The sequence below is a fragment of the Bos javanicus genome, chromosome 8 (genome assembly GCF_032452875.1).
Source record: "Bos javanicus breed banteng chromosome 8, ARS-OSU_banteng_1.0, whole genome shotgun sequence".
Taxonomy (NCBI): Eukaryota; Metazoa; Chordata; class Mammalia; order Artiodactyla; family Bovidae; genus Bos; species Bos javanicus.
The window spans coordinates 28133069-28147862 of NC_083875.1; the positions used below are offsets into that span (position 1 = coordinate 28133069).

At 40.7% G+C, this 14794-nt stretch overlaps 1 protein-coding gene across 11 annotated transcripts in view; it reads left to right on the forward strand.

The window, feature by feature from the left end:
- BNC2 (basonuclin zinc finger protein 2) overlaps nucleotides 1–14794 on the forward strand; it is a 485862-nt gene that overhangs the window by 140558 nt on the left and 330510 nt on the right. The window contains exon 1 of one of the 11 annotated variants that reach the window (XM_061425229.1): nucleotides 1329–14688. The exons of 8 other annotated variants lie outside the window; for them this stretch is intronic. Coding sequence is in view for 2 of the 3 variants with exons in the window: in XM_061425237.1 (XP_061281221.1) it covers nucleotides 5977–6087 (111 nt within the window). In the remaining variant the exon portion in view is untranslated. Of the gene's footprint in view, nucleotides 1–1328; nucleotides 14689–14794 lie in introns of those variants that run through there. 2 more of the 11 variants (XM_061425237.1, XM_061425238.1) reach the window with 2 other exon arrangements.

Genomic DNA, 14794 nt, shown 5'->3' on the forward strand with positions numbered 1-14794 from the left:
CTCCAATTTTAATTTCCCTGAGTTGTCGCCATTGTTGGTAGGACCAGAGAAGAGTACATGGAAAAGAAAGAAAACAAGCATAGGGTTGGGTGGTGCTCTTTTTGTAAATTCATTAACCAAGACGGTTTTCAGGTCCCAGAAATACGTGTTCCGTCTCACGCATGTGGCCTGTGATTCTCTCTAACCTCACGTGAGATGGCCAGAAAGCTCCCATGCCCCGTGCAGGGAGTGGGATGGTCTTTCTTGTTCAGGTGCAATTTCCAATGAAATAGTAGCTTATAAGTATTTAGAAGTTAGTTTATTGACTCTTATTGCACTTCTGAGCACCTAATAAATAATTTATTAGTCTGATGGATATGTGGCTACCAGCTATGGGGCATGAAATATGCACTGTTTGTCTAATACACTGTAGGGAGACCTGTTTATAAAGTATTTAGTATTGGTTTTATAATGCACTGTTGACAACAGGAGACCACGAAGCTCAAAGATCAATCTCATTTTGGCCCACAGTATTAATGCTGCTTTATAAAGCTCTATGACAGGTTGCTTAGACAGTGGTCCCCACAGAAAGGACTAGGTTAGGAGGGCGGGTGGGAGTGGCTGCCAGCGCAGCGGATGAATGTCTTTGTCCAGGTCCCCGGGGCGACTGTTTGCCGGTGGCACAGGTTGGCCAGGTGACTCAGTATTTCCCTGTTCTCTAGAGGGATTCTGTTCTGAGAGCGCCTGGAGACTGATGGTGCAGAGAGCTGGGGGACTTGGGCCCATGGTGGCAGCTCTGAATACCGATCGCAGGAAGGGGTGAGTCTGTGCTCCCCTCAGCCTCCTCTTGCGTTTGCTCATCAAGTGACATTATTCCACATCTTCCAGTCCTTCGTTCAGGTCACAGATGTGACACAGGATCGCTTTTTTAAGAACATATTTTTATTGGAGTGTAGTTGATTTACGATGTTGTGTTAATTTCCATGGTAACAACAAAGTGAATCTGTTGATACATATACACATATCCACTCTTTCTCAGTTTCTTTCCCATATGGATCGTTACAGAGGACTGAGTAGAGCTCCCTGTGCTATACTGTAGGTCCTCATTAGTTCATCTGTTTTTATAGTAGTGTGTATATGTCAGTCCCAGTCTTCCGGTTTCTCTCTCCCCTTCCTATCCCCTGGTAACCTGAAGTTTATTTTCTACACGTGTATCTATATTTCTGATTTGTAAATAAGGTCACTGGTACCTTTTTAGATTCTGTATATAAGTGATATATGGTATTTGCCTTTCTGTGACTTCACTCAGTATGACATTCTGTATATAAGTGATATATGATATTTGCCTCTCTGTGACTTCACTCAGTATGACAATCTCTAGGTGCATCCATGTTGCAGCAAAAGGCATTGTTTCCTTCTTTTTTATGGCTGAGTAATATTCCATTGTATGTATGTACCATATCTGCTTTATCCATCCCTCTGTTGATGGATATTTAGGTGGCTTGCATGTCCTGGCTATTGTGGATAGCACTGCAGTGAACGTTGGAATGCGCGTATCTTTTGTTGGTGGGAATGTAAACTGGTATAGTCACTATGGACAACAGTATGGCGAGTGCAAAAACTAAAAATAGAGCTACCACGTGACTCAGGAATCCCACTCCTGGGCATATATTCAGAGAAAGAATAACAGTTTTTGATTTTTGTTTGCTTTGGGGAATTTCATTAGCTAGTTCACAAGTGTTTTAAAAAACCAGGTGGTAAACACTTAGAATTGGAGACGTCTAAATAAAAATTAAATAACTTTATTCAAATCTTGATAAGAACGAAATCCTCTAAGAATGCTATAAGGCAAAGATGTAGGTGTATTATCACAGTTAGTGTGTACATTTGGAACAAGGCATTTTTCAGTTTTGTATTAAGATCGCCTTGCTGGTTCTAAGCATTTCACTTCCCAGATGGGAAATGGGAGCTATATTTTCTTGAACCCAGTCTGCTTGCTTGTAACTTGTCACAGTTTTGAAGGAAACAAGGCTGAGTCCTTTCTGCAGTTTGCCATTGCTTTTATCCTTCACCAGTGCAGAGTTTCATGTTATTCTCTCCTGTCTCCTCTCTTGTCAGTCCTTGATGTCTTCCTGCCCCGTCTCTCTCAGCTAGTGCCCTCATCTTTTCTGAGATGATCATATCCTTTGTGTAGCTGTCATTTAGTGAGCATTTACTATGTGTTAAGCACTCTGGTGGGCCCTGGCTTACCAACAATAGATGAAACTTTCTTTCAACAACTATACAGTTTAGTGGGGGAGATGGATAGTAAATTAGCTTTTTACATGACCACTTTTGATATATATATGTGTGTGTGTATTTTTTTTTTTTTTCACCACGGAATTTTTTTCTCTTACCTTTTGGTTTCTGAAAAAAAAAATTTTTTTTTCTCCTCCTTTTTAAAAAAATACTTATTTATTTGGCCATACCGGGTCTTAGTTTCTGTATGTGGGGTTTTTAGCTGTGGCTTGTGAACTCTTGGTTGTTGCAAGTGTGATCTAGTTCTCTGACCAGAGTGAACCCAGGCCCCCTGCATTGGGACTGAGGCATCTCAGCCATTGGCTCACCAGGGAAGTCTAGGGGTACCCTATTCATTTGTGCTCTTGGTCACATGCTCTCCTAAAACCCTTTTTATATGATTTTCCCTCTGGCTTAGATCTTCAGTATCCTCTTCTCCCCTGGTTTCATCCCGGTTGCCTGTAATGGACTCTTTTTTTTTTTGCCCCCTGTAGTGAAAAACAAACCATCTACACAGGAACACAACTAACTTCTTCCAAGCCCTGCGGACTCTCAGACCACCTTCTCTTACTTTACTTGCTTTCTTTGCAGAATTTCTCCATGGAATAGTTTCTGTTTTCTACTTCTTCTTTCCAGCCTAGTTTACATAATTTCTATACCTATTTGCCCATGAAGACATCTCTCTTACAATACAGAATATAACATATTGCAACCACAAATATATAAGGAATGATATGATGAATGCCCATTTTCTTAAGCTTAAGAACTAATACTGTACAAATACGTCTCAGCCCCTGGTTACCATCCCAATTATATTGTGCGTGCCTGCTCAGTTGCTTTGTCGTGTCCAACTCTGTGCGACCCTACGGACTGCAGCCCGCCAGGCTCCTCTGTCCATGGGATTCTCCACACAAGAATACTGGAGTGGGTTGCCATTTCCTTCTCTAGGGGATCTTCCCGACCCAGGGATTGAGCCCACATCTCTTATGTCTATCTGCATTGGCAGGCGGGTTCTTTACCACTAGCAGCACTGGGAAGCCCTATAATTACCTTGTACCCACTGCCACTTCCTCAGTCCAAGACCAGCCCTCCTAGCCTAAAGCAGGATTCTGACTTTGGTATTTCTCATTCCTATGTACTTTGTTTTGCTCTTACTACATTTACTACTACTTGTTACTACACTTGACTTTCAGTTAAGTTCAGTCGCTCAGTCGTGTCCTACTCTTTGCGACCCCGTGAATTGCAGCACGCCAGGCCTCCCTGTCTATCACCAACTCCCGGAGTTCACCCAAACTCATGCCCATAGAGTCGGTGATGCCATTCAGCAGTCTCATCCTCAGTCATCCCCTTCTCCTCCTGCCCCCAATCTCTCCCAGCATCAGAGTCTTTTCCAATGAGTCAACTCTTTGTGTGAGGTGGCCAAAGTATTGGAGTTGCAGCTTTAGCATCAGTCCTTCCAATGAACACTCAGGACTGATCTCCTTTAGGATGGACTGGTTGGATCTCCTTGCAGTCCAAGGGACTCTCAAGAGTCTTTTCCAACACCGAAGTTCAAAAGTGTCAATTCTTTGGTGCTCAGCTTTCTTCACAGTCCAACTCTCACATCCATATATAACCACTGGAAAAACCATAGCCTTGAGTAGACGGACCTTTGTTGGCAAAGTAATGTCTCTGCTTTTCAATATGCTATCTAGGTTGGTCATAACTTTCCTTCCAAGCAGTAAGCGTCTTTTAATTTCATGCTGCAATCACCATCTGCAGTGATTTTGGAGCCCCCCAAAATAAAGTCTGACACTATCTCCACTGTTTCCCCACCTATTTCCCATAAAGTGATGGGACCAGATGCCATGATCTTCGTTTTCTGAATGTTGAGCTTTAAGCCAACATTTTCACTCTCCTCTTTCACTTTCATCAAGAGGCTTTTTAGTTCCTCTTCACTTTCTGCCATAAGGGTGGTGTCATCTGCATATCTGAGGTTATTGATATTTCTCCCAGCAATCTTGACACTTGGCTTTACTGTACTCTCAAGGAAGTAGTGTGGTTTCTTAGAATATTTAAACCTCTCTGAATGCTGACTTCTCTTGCCATTGAGAATATAGAATAGTCACAGTACCCCTGTTGATGTTGTTCCTTCTGTCTTCTCCCACAATAGCCATCCCACAATAAGCATCTTCTTCCACAATAAGCGTCCCAAGATGCTTACCTTGGCCACTGTCTTTTACCTTTTGGGTCACTTCTCTGTTGATGACTCTCAGATCTGATCACTACGGTGTCAACCTATTTTCTGAATGTTTCTAATTGCCTAGACACCAGATGATCAACTGTTTTCTCAAACTGAGCTTACTGTATAGTCCCACCAACTTGTTTGCTCCCATGTCTGTTGAGAGTGCTACTGTTTTCCCAGGCTCAGAATTTCAGAGCTTCTGTGCCATCTTTGACTCTTCTCCTTTGTTACACATGTTAATCATTCTCGTCCCCTGGGTTTTTACCTCCATGGCGCATCTTGCTCTTTTTTCTCCAGGCTTATTACCTGGAGCCTTTTTACCCAGATTGTTACAGTAGCTTCCTAATTGATGTCTTCACTTCTGTCTTTTCACACTGCAGTCCGTCTGTCTGTCTGTCATACTTTTGCTGAATAAATCTTCCAGTATGGTAATGATCACACTGTGCTGCTGGTGAGATGCTTTCAGCAGTCTTTACTGTTGATGGATGATGGGATAAATAGCATCTCTTCCAAGTAGTGTAGGCTTCCCACATAGCTGAATGATAAAGAATCCTCCTGCCAGTGCAGAAGATAAGGGTTTGATCCCTGGATTGGGAAGATCCCCGGAATGGGAAGATCCCCTGGAGGAGGAAATGGCAACCCACTCCAGTATTCTTGCCTGGATAACCCTCTGGACAGAAGAGCCTGGTGGGCTACAGTCTGTGGGGTCCCAAAGAGTCAGATATGACTGAGTGACTGGGCATGCACGGCCTAGTGGCATACCAGCCCCTTTTCAGTATAATAGTTCCCATTGACCAGTCCACCCCGTTCATTCTTCATTGTTCTACACAGATCCCACCTTACTTTCCAGTTCAGCTGGACCACTTTTCTAGGAATACTGTCAGTTAAGTTCCAGTGCAAATGCTGCCTCTGCTTAGAAACTTCCTCCTCCCGCACCAGCTAGAAGGAATCTCCTTTTCTTAAGTCCTATACCCTTTGACCACTATCTCTCTTAACATGTTCTGTGTTTCGTTAAGGTTGCTTACCCAGATAAGCATGCTGGTTTATCTCCTGTACTAGATTATAAACTTCTCATGAGTAGGGTCTGTGTCTTAACTTTCATGTTCCACACACCTTGTATTTGGCAAGTAGGGCTTTGATCAGTATTCCCTAACAGTGGCTAAAAATACTTAGTTGAAAATGTGTGTCTTAATAACATGTGGAAGAAAAGAGAGCTAGCAACCTAGCTAGTCAGGGCCAAAAAAGTATATGCCTTATCAATTAGCAAATCATTCAGCTTTTCCCAATGCATTACTTCTGTTCTCTTCAGGATTTGTTTATTTGATGGCTGGATGCTGTCAGCCTTGAAGACTTTTAACTCTTAAAATGTGTTTAGGTGGTTAGAGGAGTGTATTTGTAGTTTTTTTCAATATGTTTTCATGTACTCAGTGTCTCCAAATAATACGGTCTGTAGAGTATGTGTAATTTTCTCTTCAATCTCTCAATAGGCATGCTCAATGTCCACTCCAAATAGCCATAATTACAAGTCAGAGGACAGGCTTAGCGAGCGAGGTGGGCAAGCCTGTTTCAGGGTTCCCTATTGTGGAGTTGATCCTTCTCAAGTTGAGGTGTGTTTAAGCCTCTTGGATACACTCCCATTCTTGCATCACCTAGATAAGTTAATTCACACACAAGTATTCTGCCTCTCTCCCTTTTACTGGCTTTCACAGTCATACTTATTTTGTGAAACTCAGGTATTTACTTCACGGTCACACTTCTTATCTTTAAAAAAAACCATTGCTAGCAGTACATTTAGTGGCAGTTACATGAAAGGTTTGTGAATGTGAGCAAGTATCTCCCTTCTTTGGCCTCTTCTCTTTTCTCTCCTACTCCCCCCGCCCCTGATTTTTCTCCTTTTTTCCTTTCTTTTACATAGTTCTCTTTATTGTTTTCACCATTTTCAGTAGTAGTACCATTTACCTGGGAAGCCCCAGTGTCCTCTATCTCCATCTAATTGGTGCTTCTGAGTATGATCACTTTGTAAAAATTCACCAACCTATATACCCATATGATTTGTGCACTTTTCTGTAGGGGTGGTATACTTCAGGTCTGACAGTTTACTACTGCTACTGTGAATGGCAGTAGTCAGCAAAGAGTCAGACAGGACTGAAGCAACCTAGCGTGCATGCACACACAGGACATTACCTGGCCTTCAGAGGCTTTCCTTGTGCCTCTTACTGACACTGCTGCTACTGCTTAGTCGCTTCAGTTGGTGTCCAGAGTTGGTGTCCAACTCTGCGATCCTATGGACTTCAGCCCGCCAGGCTCCTCTGTTCATGGGATTCTCTAGGCAAGAGTACTAGAGTGGGTTGGCATGCCCTCCTCCAGAGGTTCTTTCTGACCCAGGGATCAAACCCAGGTCTCCTGCATTGCAGGCAGATTCTTTACTGCTGAGCTACCAAGGGAAGCCCCTCCTTATAAACATTCAGTTCAGTTCAGTTCAGTCGCTCAGTCATGTCCGACTCTTTGTGACCCCATGAATCGCAGCACGCCAGGCCTCCCTGTCCATCACCAACTCCCGGAGTTCACTCAGACTCACATCCATTGAGTCAGTGATGCCATCCAGCCATCTCATCCTCTGTCATCCCCTTCTCCTCCTGCCCCCAATCCCTCCCAGCATCAGAGTCTTTTCCAATGAGTCAACTCTTCACATGAGGTGGCCAAAGTACTGGAGTTTCAGCTTTAGCATCATTCCTTCTAAAGAACACCCAGGACTGATCTCCTTTGGGATGAACTGGTTGGATCTCCTTGCAGTCCCTTATAAACATTACTGCTCACCAAGTGTCATATCACTTTTCAGAACTCAGTTAACCATTAATTCTTTCTGTTTTTAATATGCTGTTAATGAGTTTCTAGCATCGAGTTCCTTAATTTTGAAGACAGTCTTCGGGTGCATTCAAATTTGCTTTAACATGTTTTCATTTAAATATGTACATATATGATAGAGCCTCTGTTTTTTTCTGAAATTTATGAAACTTCAAGTTTTTTTTAATTTTTACACTAATTTTTTAGGTTTGTGAATTTCATATAAGGGGATACCTTCAGCATAGTTGCTTTATTCTGTGACAGCTCTTAAGGCAAGAGTTGGGTTAACTCATTCTTCCTTCAGGACAGTAATTTGAACTATTATTATGATAACTTCACTGGGGCTGCAAGTTTCTCAGGTCTTCGGACTTCAGAAGGAAGTAAATAGAGAAATTAGCACTATCTTTACAGCTCTTCCTGGTCATACAAAAATAATTGCCTAACGTATGCTCGTTTAAGGAAACATGTTACTTGTCATTTTCCTCTAGACTTTCTCATAAAACATGAACTTCAGGTTATGCTAGGAAGAAGCCATTGTCACTGTCTATAGCTGAAAAAAGATGAATAAACTCATTTTTCTGTCTTTAAGTCCGAACAGGGTAGGTAACATGTTTGATTTCTTTTTTTCCCTTGAAGGCTGAGATTCATGCTGACCTCAGATGCTTTTGCATCTGCAAATAGCCTGATTCTAAGGATTCATCATTTCCCTAACATTTTATAAACGACCTCATCCACCACACCCTGTCCAAGTTCTCTTTATTTTTATTTTTTTATAGTGTATCAAGGGATTATGGCATTTGGACTTGTCCCTGAAAACACATCCTTGATGTGTTTCTCTGAAATCGAGCCCCTGATTAGGCTGTCAGCAGATGCTGTATCACATGGATTGTGCCAACTGGTACTGAGACAAGTGTCAACCAGAATGGTTTCTCCCTTTCGCCAGGGAAAGATGAGGTGCTTAGGTAGCATTTGCTTATGGGAGATGTGCCTATCAGTGCCGAAAGTTACTTAAATTTCTGCCCTGTTCAAACTTCATTTTAGGAGGCTTGTCTTCCCCATAGTCTGAGATCACACGGTGCTGCTTTTTCAGTGTACAAGCTTTTCCCTCAGTGTAAGTGATCAATTTTGGGGGGTCAACAGTTGTTGTTATTTTTTGGTCATGTGCTCTAATGTGATATTCCTGTGAATAAACACCAGAGCATGATTTAGTACCCATGCTGCTTTGGCAAAAACCAGGCTCACCAAAACCCAAAGGCATGCCTGCCTTTCTTGTCCCGAGATCTTCACCGGCTCTCCTGGCTGAGGTTTCTATATGTTGAAATGCCCAGTCCAGGCTGCCAGAGCCATCTGGTGAGGCTGTGGTTGTATATAGGACATAACATGTACAGTTTTAACACAGACTCATAGAGCAGAGAGGGGCCAGTGATTGAGACTGGCAATCCAAGGGGGCAGACTATTTTTTTTCTCTTCCTTCATTTGAATCTGTAAAGATCTTGAACTGCATTTTGAATTAGTTAATCCATGAGCTGTTAACCCAAATTTATGTCCCAAGTTTTTAGAGAATAAGTAATAAGATTGTTGTCTCCAAAGAGGAAGATTTATTGAAGAATACAGGTGCATAGTTCAGTACATTCATAAGGAGCAGACACAGGGTTAGAGTCAGTAGTTGGCAGACATGCTTCATCATTTAAATCTAAATTTAAAGGCAACTGCATTCAAGTTTACCTAGATCTTCCAGTAAATTAATACACGAATGAGAATCTGAAAAAAGTTTTCTGATTTCCTCAAAATTTAAATGCAGAAATCCAGGGCTTCCCTTGTGACTCAGCTGGTAAAGAATCCACATGCAATGCAGGAGACCTGGGTTTGATCCCTGGGTTGGGAAGATCCCCTGGAGAAGGGAAAGGCTACCCACTCCAGTATTCTGGCCTGGAGAATTCCATGGGGTCGCAAAGAGTCAGATGCGACTGAGCGACTTATTAAAAAAAAAGAAATCCAACTGTTAGAATCCAAAATGTTTCTTCATGATCATCAGACTTCTGTAGAGCCCTTGGCTGTTAAAAGAGAGGTACTTCAATTCTTACAAGGCTGGTAATGGGAGGAAATTAGGAGCCAGTGGAGCTGAGAGATGTAGGTGTGATAGATGAATCTTATTTGTGAGGATGGGCCTCTCCAAGTGTAGTGAAGTGAAGTTGCTCACTCTGTGTCTGACTCTTTGTGACCCCATAGACTATAGCCTACCAGGCTCCTCTGTCTATGGCATTTTCCAGATATGTTCATATCCAAACTCCCAGTGGCTCACATAGTAAAGAATCTGCCTGCAGTGCAGGAGCCTCGGGTTTGATCCTTGGGTTGGGAAGATCTCTTGGAGAAAGGAATGGCAACCCACTCCAGTATCCCTGCCTGGAGATTTGCATGGACAGAAGAGCCTATCAGGGTACAGCCTATGGGTTCGCAAAGAGTCAGACACAACTGAGCAACTAACATACCTTATGAGCTCCTTTTTAATCTTCTTCCCACCTTCCTTTCCCCCGTAGCATGCAGGCAGAGTAATAGTTCATCTTTTCTCTGTGTGTGTGTTTTTTTTAGAGGAGGGTGAATTTTCACTGTCCTCCCATCAAATGACCTATGTGACTCAAGAGAAAACAGGCAGCTTAGATTATGATATAATTATTCACAAAGGGAAAACCTCAGTGGAAATTATTGTTTTTACGTTTTCTCTATTCTTGATAATGAATCAAAAAATTTTCCCCCTTAGCCTCACACAGAAAATGAAACTCACAATAAGGTAGGGATGGCAGGTCTCACAGGGGAAAAAGGTTGCTGTCAACTTTTTTTCTCCAGAATATGGAAATTTGGGTGGATTATCTGTTCAGAGGAGGTTTCCTTTATTAATTCTTTTTCCTTTTTTTCACTTAAGACATCTGTTAACATTTCACACAGCCCAACAGATGTTGCAAAGCAAGTCCCATACTTTGTTCTCAGGAAAAATGACATTTCCTCAATTGGTTACCCCCACCTCTGTGACTGGTCCCAGCCTGCTGCTTCTGCATAATTTGCATATATTAAGTTATATACGTTAATGCTATACGAATTTGTAGCTTCAGCATTCTTTTTATACTCTGAAGTCTGATTTGATTAGAAACTAGTTTACCCGTTGAGGGTTGAGCGGTCATAACATTTTAAAAATCTCCTTTGAGAAGAGCAGCCTAATTTTGCAGATAGGTTTGGATAGCCAATAACTTAAGAATTTTTTTTCTCTATAAAATAAGTGAAGTACAAAAGCTTGAGTTGTTTTACCACGAGGAAGTGCTGATTGTCATGCGATGTGGAGCGTCATTTTTATTATTTTGGCAAGAACAGGACAGTTTTGTCTTGACAAGCCATTAGATGAATACCAGTGTGTGTCACATGAAAAACCACTGATCTTTAACCCAGCTCTGTACTTAACCAAGCCTTGAAAATGAATAGTGCATAAAAGAAGAGCAAAGGCCAGTTTACTGTCATTACAGATTACAGAATCTGTTAACAGCTGCTGAACTGAACCCAGGGAATTACAGGTATTGTTCCATGAACCAGCGGAAGTCCTAGAGATGCTTGTTAAACTGTGTCTATAAATCGTACATTTATTTGATATTTGCCTAGGATTTACATTGCTGGAAACATAGCTGAAAAAAGGAAAATCCTTGAGTACTTTCTCTGTGTACTAAATGCATGCCTTTATCACAAAACCACATATATTTACATAGAACTGTCTCAGTGATACTTCCTTACCTTCACTTATGGAACTTATTTTAAGAAAGCAATGTGTTTTCAAAGAAATTAATAATGAACATTAAAAAGAAAACAAACAGTATCCCCCCCTCAAAAAAAAATCACACATACAAACATACAAAACAAATTCCTTAGCTCATTTGTTTCTTCAAGGTGTTCATTGTGGCTAATATTTGTTACCAACTTGTGATTTTTTTTTTTTTTTAATGGAGGGAAAAATCTAACCCATCTCAATACCCAAATATTGAAAAGATCAGTAACATTTAAAATAGTCGGTTGTGGGAATTATTGCTTACAGAGCTAACAAGAGAAAGAACACACTTTCTAACTCTGCTGGTGGAATTGCATTGTGCCTCCCTGTAGTCTTGTTATCCCACACTAACTGAAATGCAAATTCTTTGTAACTAATTGGATCTCATTGAGGGTACATGCACAGTATGTAGTTATATGCAAAAAGGTTTTAAAAACTAAAATTTCTTTGTAATTACAACTTTTGATTACTATCTGAAATATTGGTATCTATAGTATAGGTTTAGAATATATATATATTTAATTTTTTTATAGATTACTCAAAAACATGAGCTATGAGATACTTGGTAAATGCTAGCTCAGAAGTTAGGGGGCAAATGTTTGTTTACAGGAATCTGTAAGTTGGATTTTATTAAAGTCTTGTGAGAATGAAGAATTTTTTTTTTTTTTGAAGTTTAGGATTTAGTATCTTAGAGCCAATACAATGAAGTCATGCTTATGTATAACCCTTTTGTTGGAAGATTTTAAATGTGAAAACATCTTAAACATAAGAAATCACTTCCAAAAACTATTGTCCTTTTGTTTTTTTCTTCAGTTCTCCGGTTTACTTTAATATTGTAAATTGCATCTGAGTTTCTTACTTTTGTGTAAGTGTATTTCCGCTGCATGTTGTGATGAGGTGGAGATATTCACATTCTCACAGTGTCTTTACTAACTTGGGTGCCATTTAGACCTAATTGGTGTATTTCTTCCCATGGTTTGTCTCTCACTCTCAGTAAGAGTGGGAAAGCCAACATACAGCCTTTCGTATTTGTGAGTCTTTCAGTGGAAATACATGGATCAGGACAGCAGAAACCTGTGTAAGTGATGCCTGCCTCTACTCCCCTAGTTTTAAGTAATTTTAATACAAATGATTCTAGACAGTTATTTTACAATCTGCAAACTATATAGCCAGTAGACAAACGCAAAAGTCATGTTTGTGCATTGTGGGTGTGTATTTTTTTGTACCTCTGTCCTGATAGGTGTCCTGCTTGCTAGACAAAAGATTATCCTAGAACTGGGGACTCTGCATGCTGTTTCTATGTGGAAGTACATGGCAAGTTCCAATCAAGCATTTTGGAGGTTTCTAGAGGAGTCAAATTTATATTTTGAGGACTTGATTTAAAAATGATCGTTTGAAACTTAAAATCTGCAAAGCACAGTATGTGTTTATGCCTAAGGTTTTTGTTTTCGTTTTACCTGTTCATTCACTTCTTGGCAAGTCAGGGTTAATTGTTACCTCTTATCCTATGAAAGCTTGTCTTCTTTGTAGACTGTTCTTATAAACAAGTTAAAATTTTGTTTGATCAAATCCATTTAGCAGGTGCAGAATTGCATGATAGATTTTTAGTAAAAAAAAAAATCTTAGATAACCTGGTGCTTTTGAGGCGTGTGCCTTGGCAGTAGTTACATGCCAGGTACTAGTTCCGTACACTGTAGACTTGTTTCATGTAGGGCAACCCAAGCTTTGCCCTCTGAAAGAGCTCAGCCTGCCTAGGCTGGGTAGCATTTTGTCAGCCGGGCAGACCAGATTTGGATGTATTAGCTAGTCAGCCTAATAACCCTGTACAGACTGTATTGATTTTCTAGGAGAGAGTTTATGAACTAAATAAACTTGGGGTTGGTGTCTTAATAAACTGCTTCTCTCAGTCTGTCACATTTAGTTACAGAGTTGTGCAGTTTAGGGGGAAAAAAGGCTAATTCTGTTACAGATTGTTCACAGCAGGGTCTCCAAATTAGCCCTTTGTTTTGTAATGCCACCTTGCTTGGGCTCGCTTTGAGCACATTTCTCAGTTTTGCCCTAATGAGTTGCAACACTGATAATGTGGCTGATGATCTTTCATTGATTTCACTATCACTTGCTTGTCTGGTAATTGATCCGTTGCTGAGCCTCTAGTTAATTATATCGGCTTTGACATGGCCCAGTCCATGGGGAATTTCAAGTCTTGCAGAATAACAGTTTTAATAAAAGAGTCTATTACTGCAGGTGCTTGCTGCTGCATGCCAGTTGATTTTTGTGTTGTTAGAGTGTGTGTGTGTGTGTGTGTGTGTGTGTGTGTGTGTGGTTGGTGGGGAGGGGGATACTTGGGAAAGGAGAGGACCATAGGACTGGAAGAAACGAGGGGTGGGGGCTGGAAAAAGAAGAAGAGGGAGTGAAGGAGAGAGGAAGGAAGGAGGGGGAGCCGAGAGGGTGAGAGCAGGAGAGCCAGAGGCAGGCGAGAGAGAGCACACAGGCAAAGCGATACAACAGAGCCTGCAAGGAGCGAGGAGGAAGCTTGCTATTGACAGTGTCCTTAAGCCTCCCACAAATAACAGCCATTAGTGGGAAGGTCAGGAGCTGAGCAGGCAGCTTGACTGAGGCACTGAGTGCCACTTCAGAAATCAAGAGGCTAGCAAATTTTAGAGGGAGTTTAAGTGGGTAATAGCTAGCTGTAAAGGTACAGTCACTGTTGACAATTGACTCATAGGGTTTTTCTGCCTTCCCCCCTCCAGAATATTTTTATTGACCACAGGTGGACTTAATATATTTTAAGGCAACAATTCTTCGGGTTCTTGTTTGTTTCTCTTCAGATATTGAATTTGCTGCTTTTGAGACTTTTTTGTGCTTAATGGTGGTGAACCGGAGGGAAGTTTAACAGAAAAGCTTTCAGGAGATGGCGGTTCTAGAGGGGAAGGCACATTTGTGTCAACATACTGCACGTTTTCTCATCTTTTCTCATTGTCCACTAATGACACCGAGCTGCCATTGAAGCTCTTTTCTGTTTTTTTTTTGTTGTTTCAGAGAGTAAGGTTTATTGTTATTCTTGAGTTAAGAAGGAGCAAGGAGAGTGGTACATTTGTCCTCGGTATTTGTAGGTGGTTGAAGATTAATGTGCCTTACATTTTAAGTTTAGGAAGGATGGCTTTTTCCTGCTGACTACTTTTATGAGACGACATGAATTTAGCTTTCCATTTTGGAGTTACTGTTTACGTACAGTGCATTTTGTTCAGTTCTGCTTTTCCATAAATAAGGTAGATAAATACGATCTAATAAATAGATGTTTTGTTTTAAACTAGGTTTAATTAAAAATACAACATGCTATCGAGGTTATATTTCATCAGGCTGGAAAATGTTATAGAATTTTCTATAGAGATCTTGAATGAAAAGTGGAATTTTTATATTCATTACTTTTTGCCTGAAATGGGACAGGCTTTTTTTCTTCATCTTTTTCTTTTTTATGATTTGAAAGGATATTGTAGAAGCTTCATCCAGGAACTTTAACAAAGGATTTTTTTTTCTACTTATTGAGCTTTAAGAAAAGGTACACTTTTTTCCTTTTCCATTCAGTTTCTTATTGTTTAACATCCAATTGAGTAATTAATGCCCCGAGGGAACTGTATAATAAATAGTGTGTATTTATTTTGCAA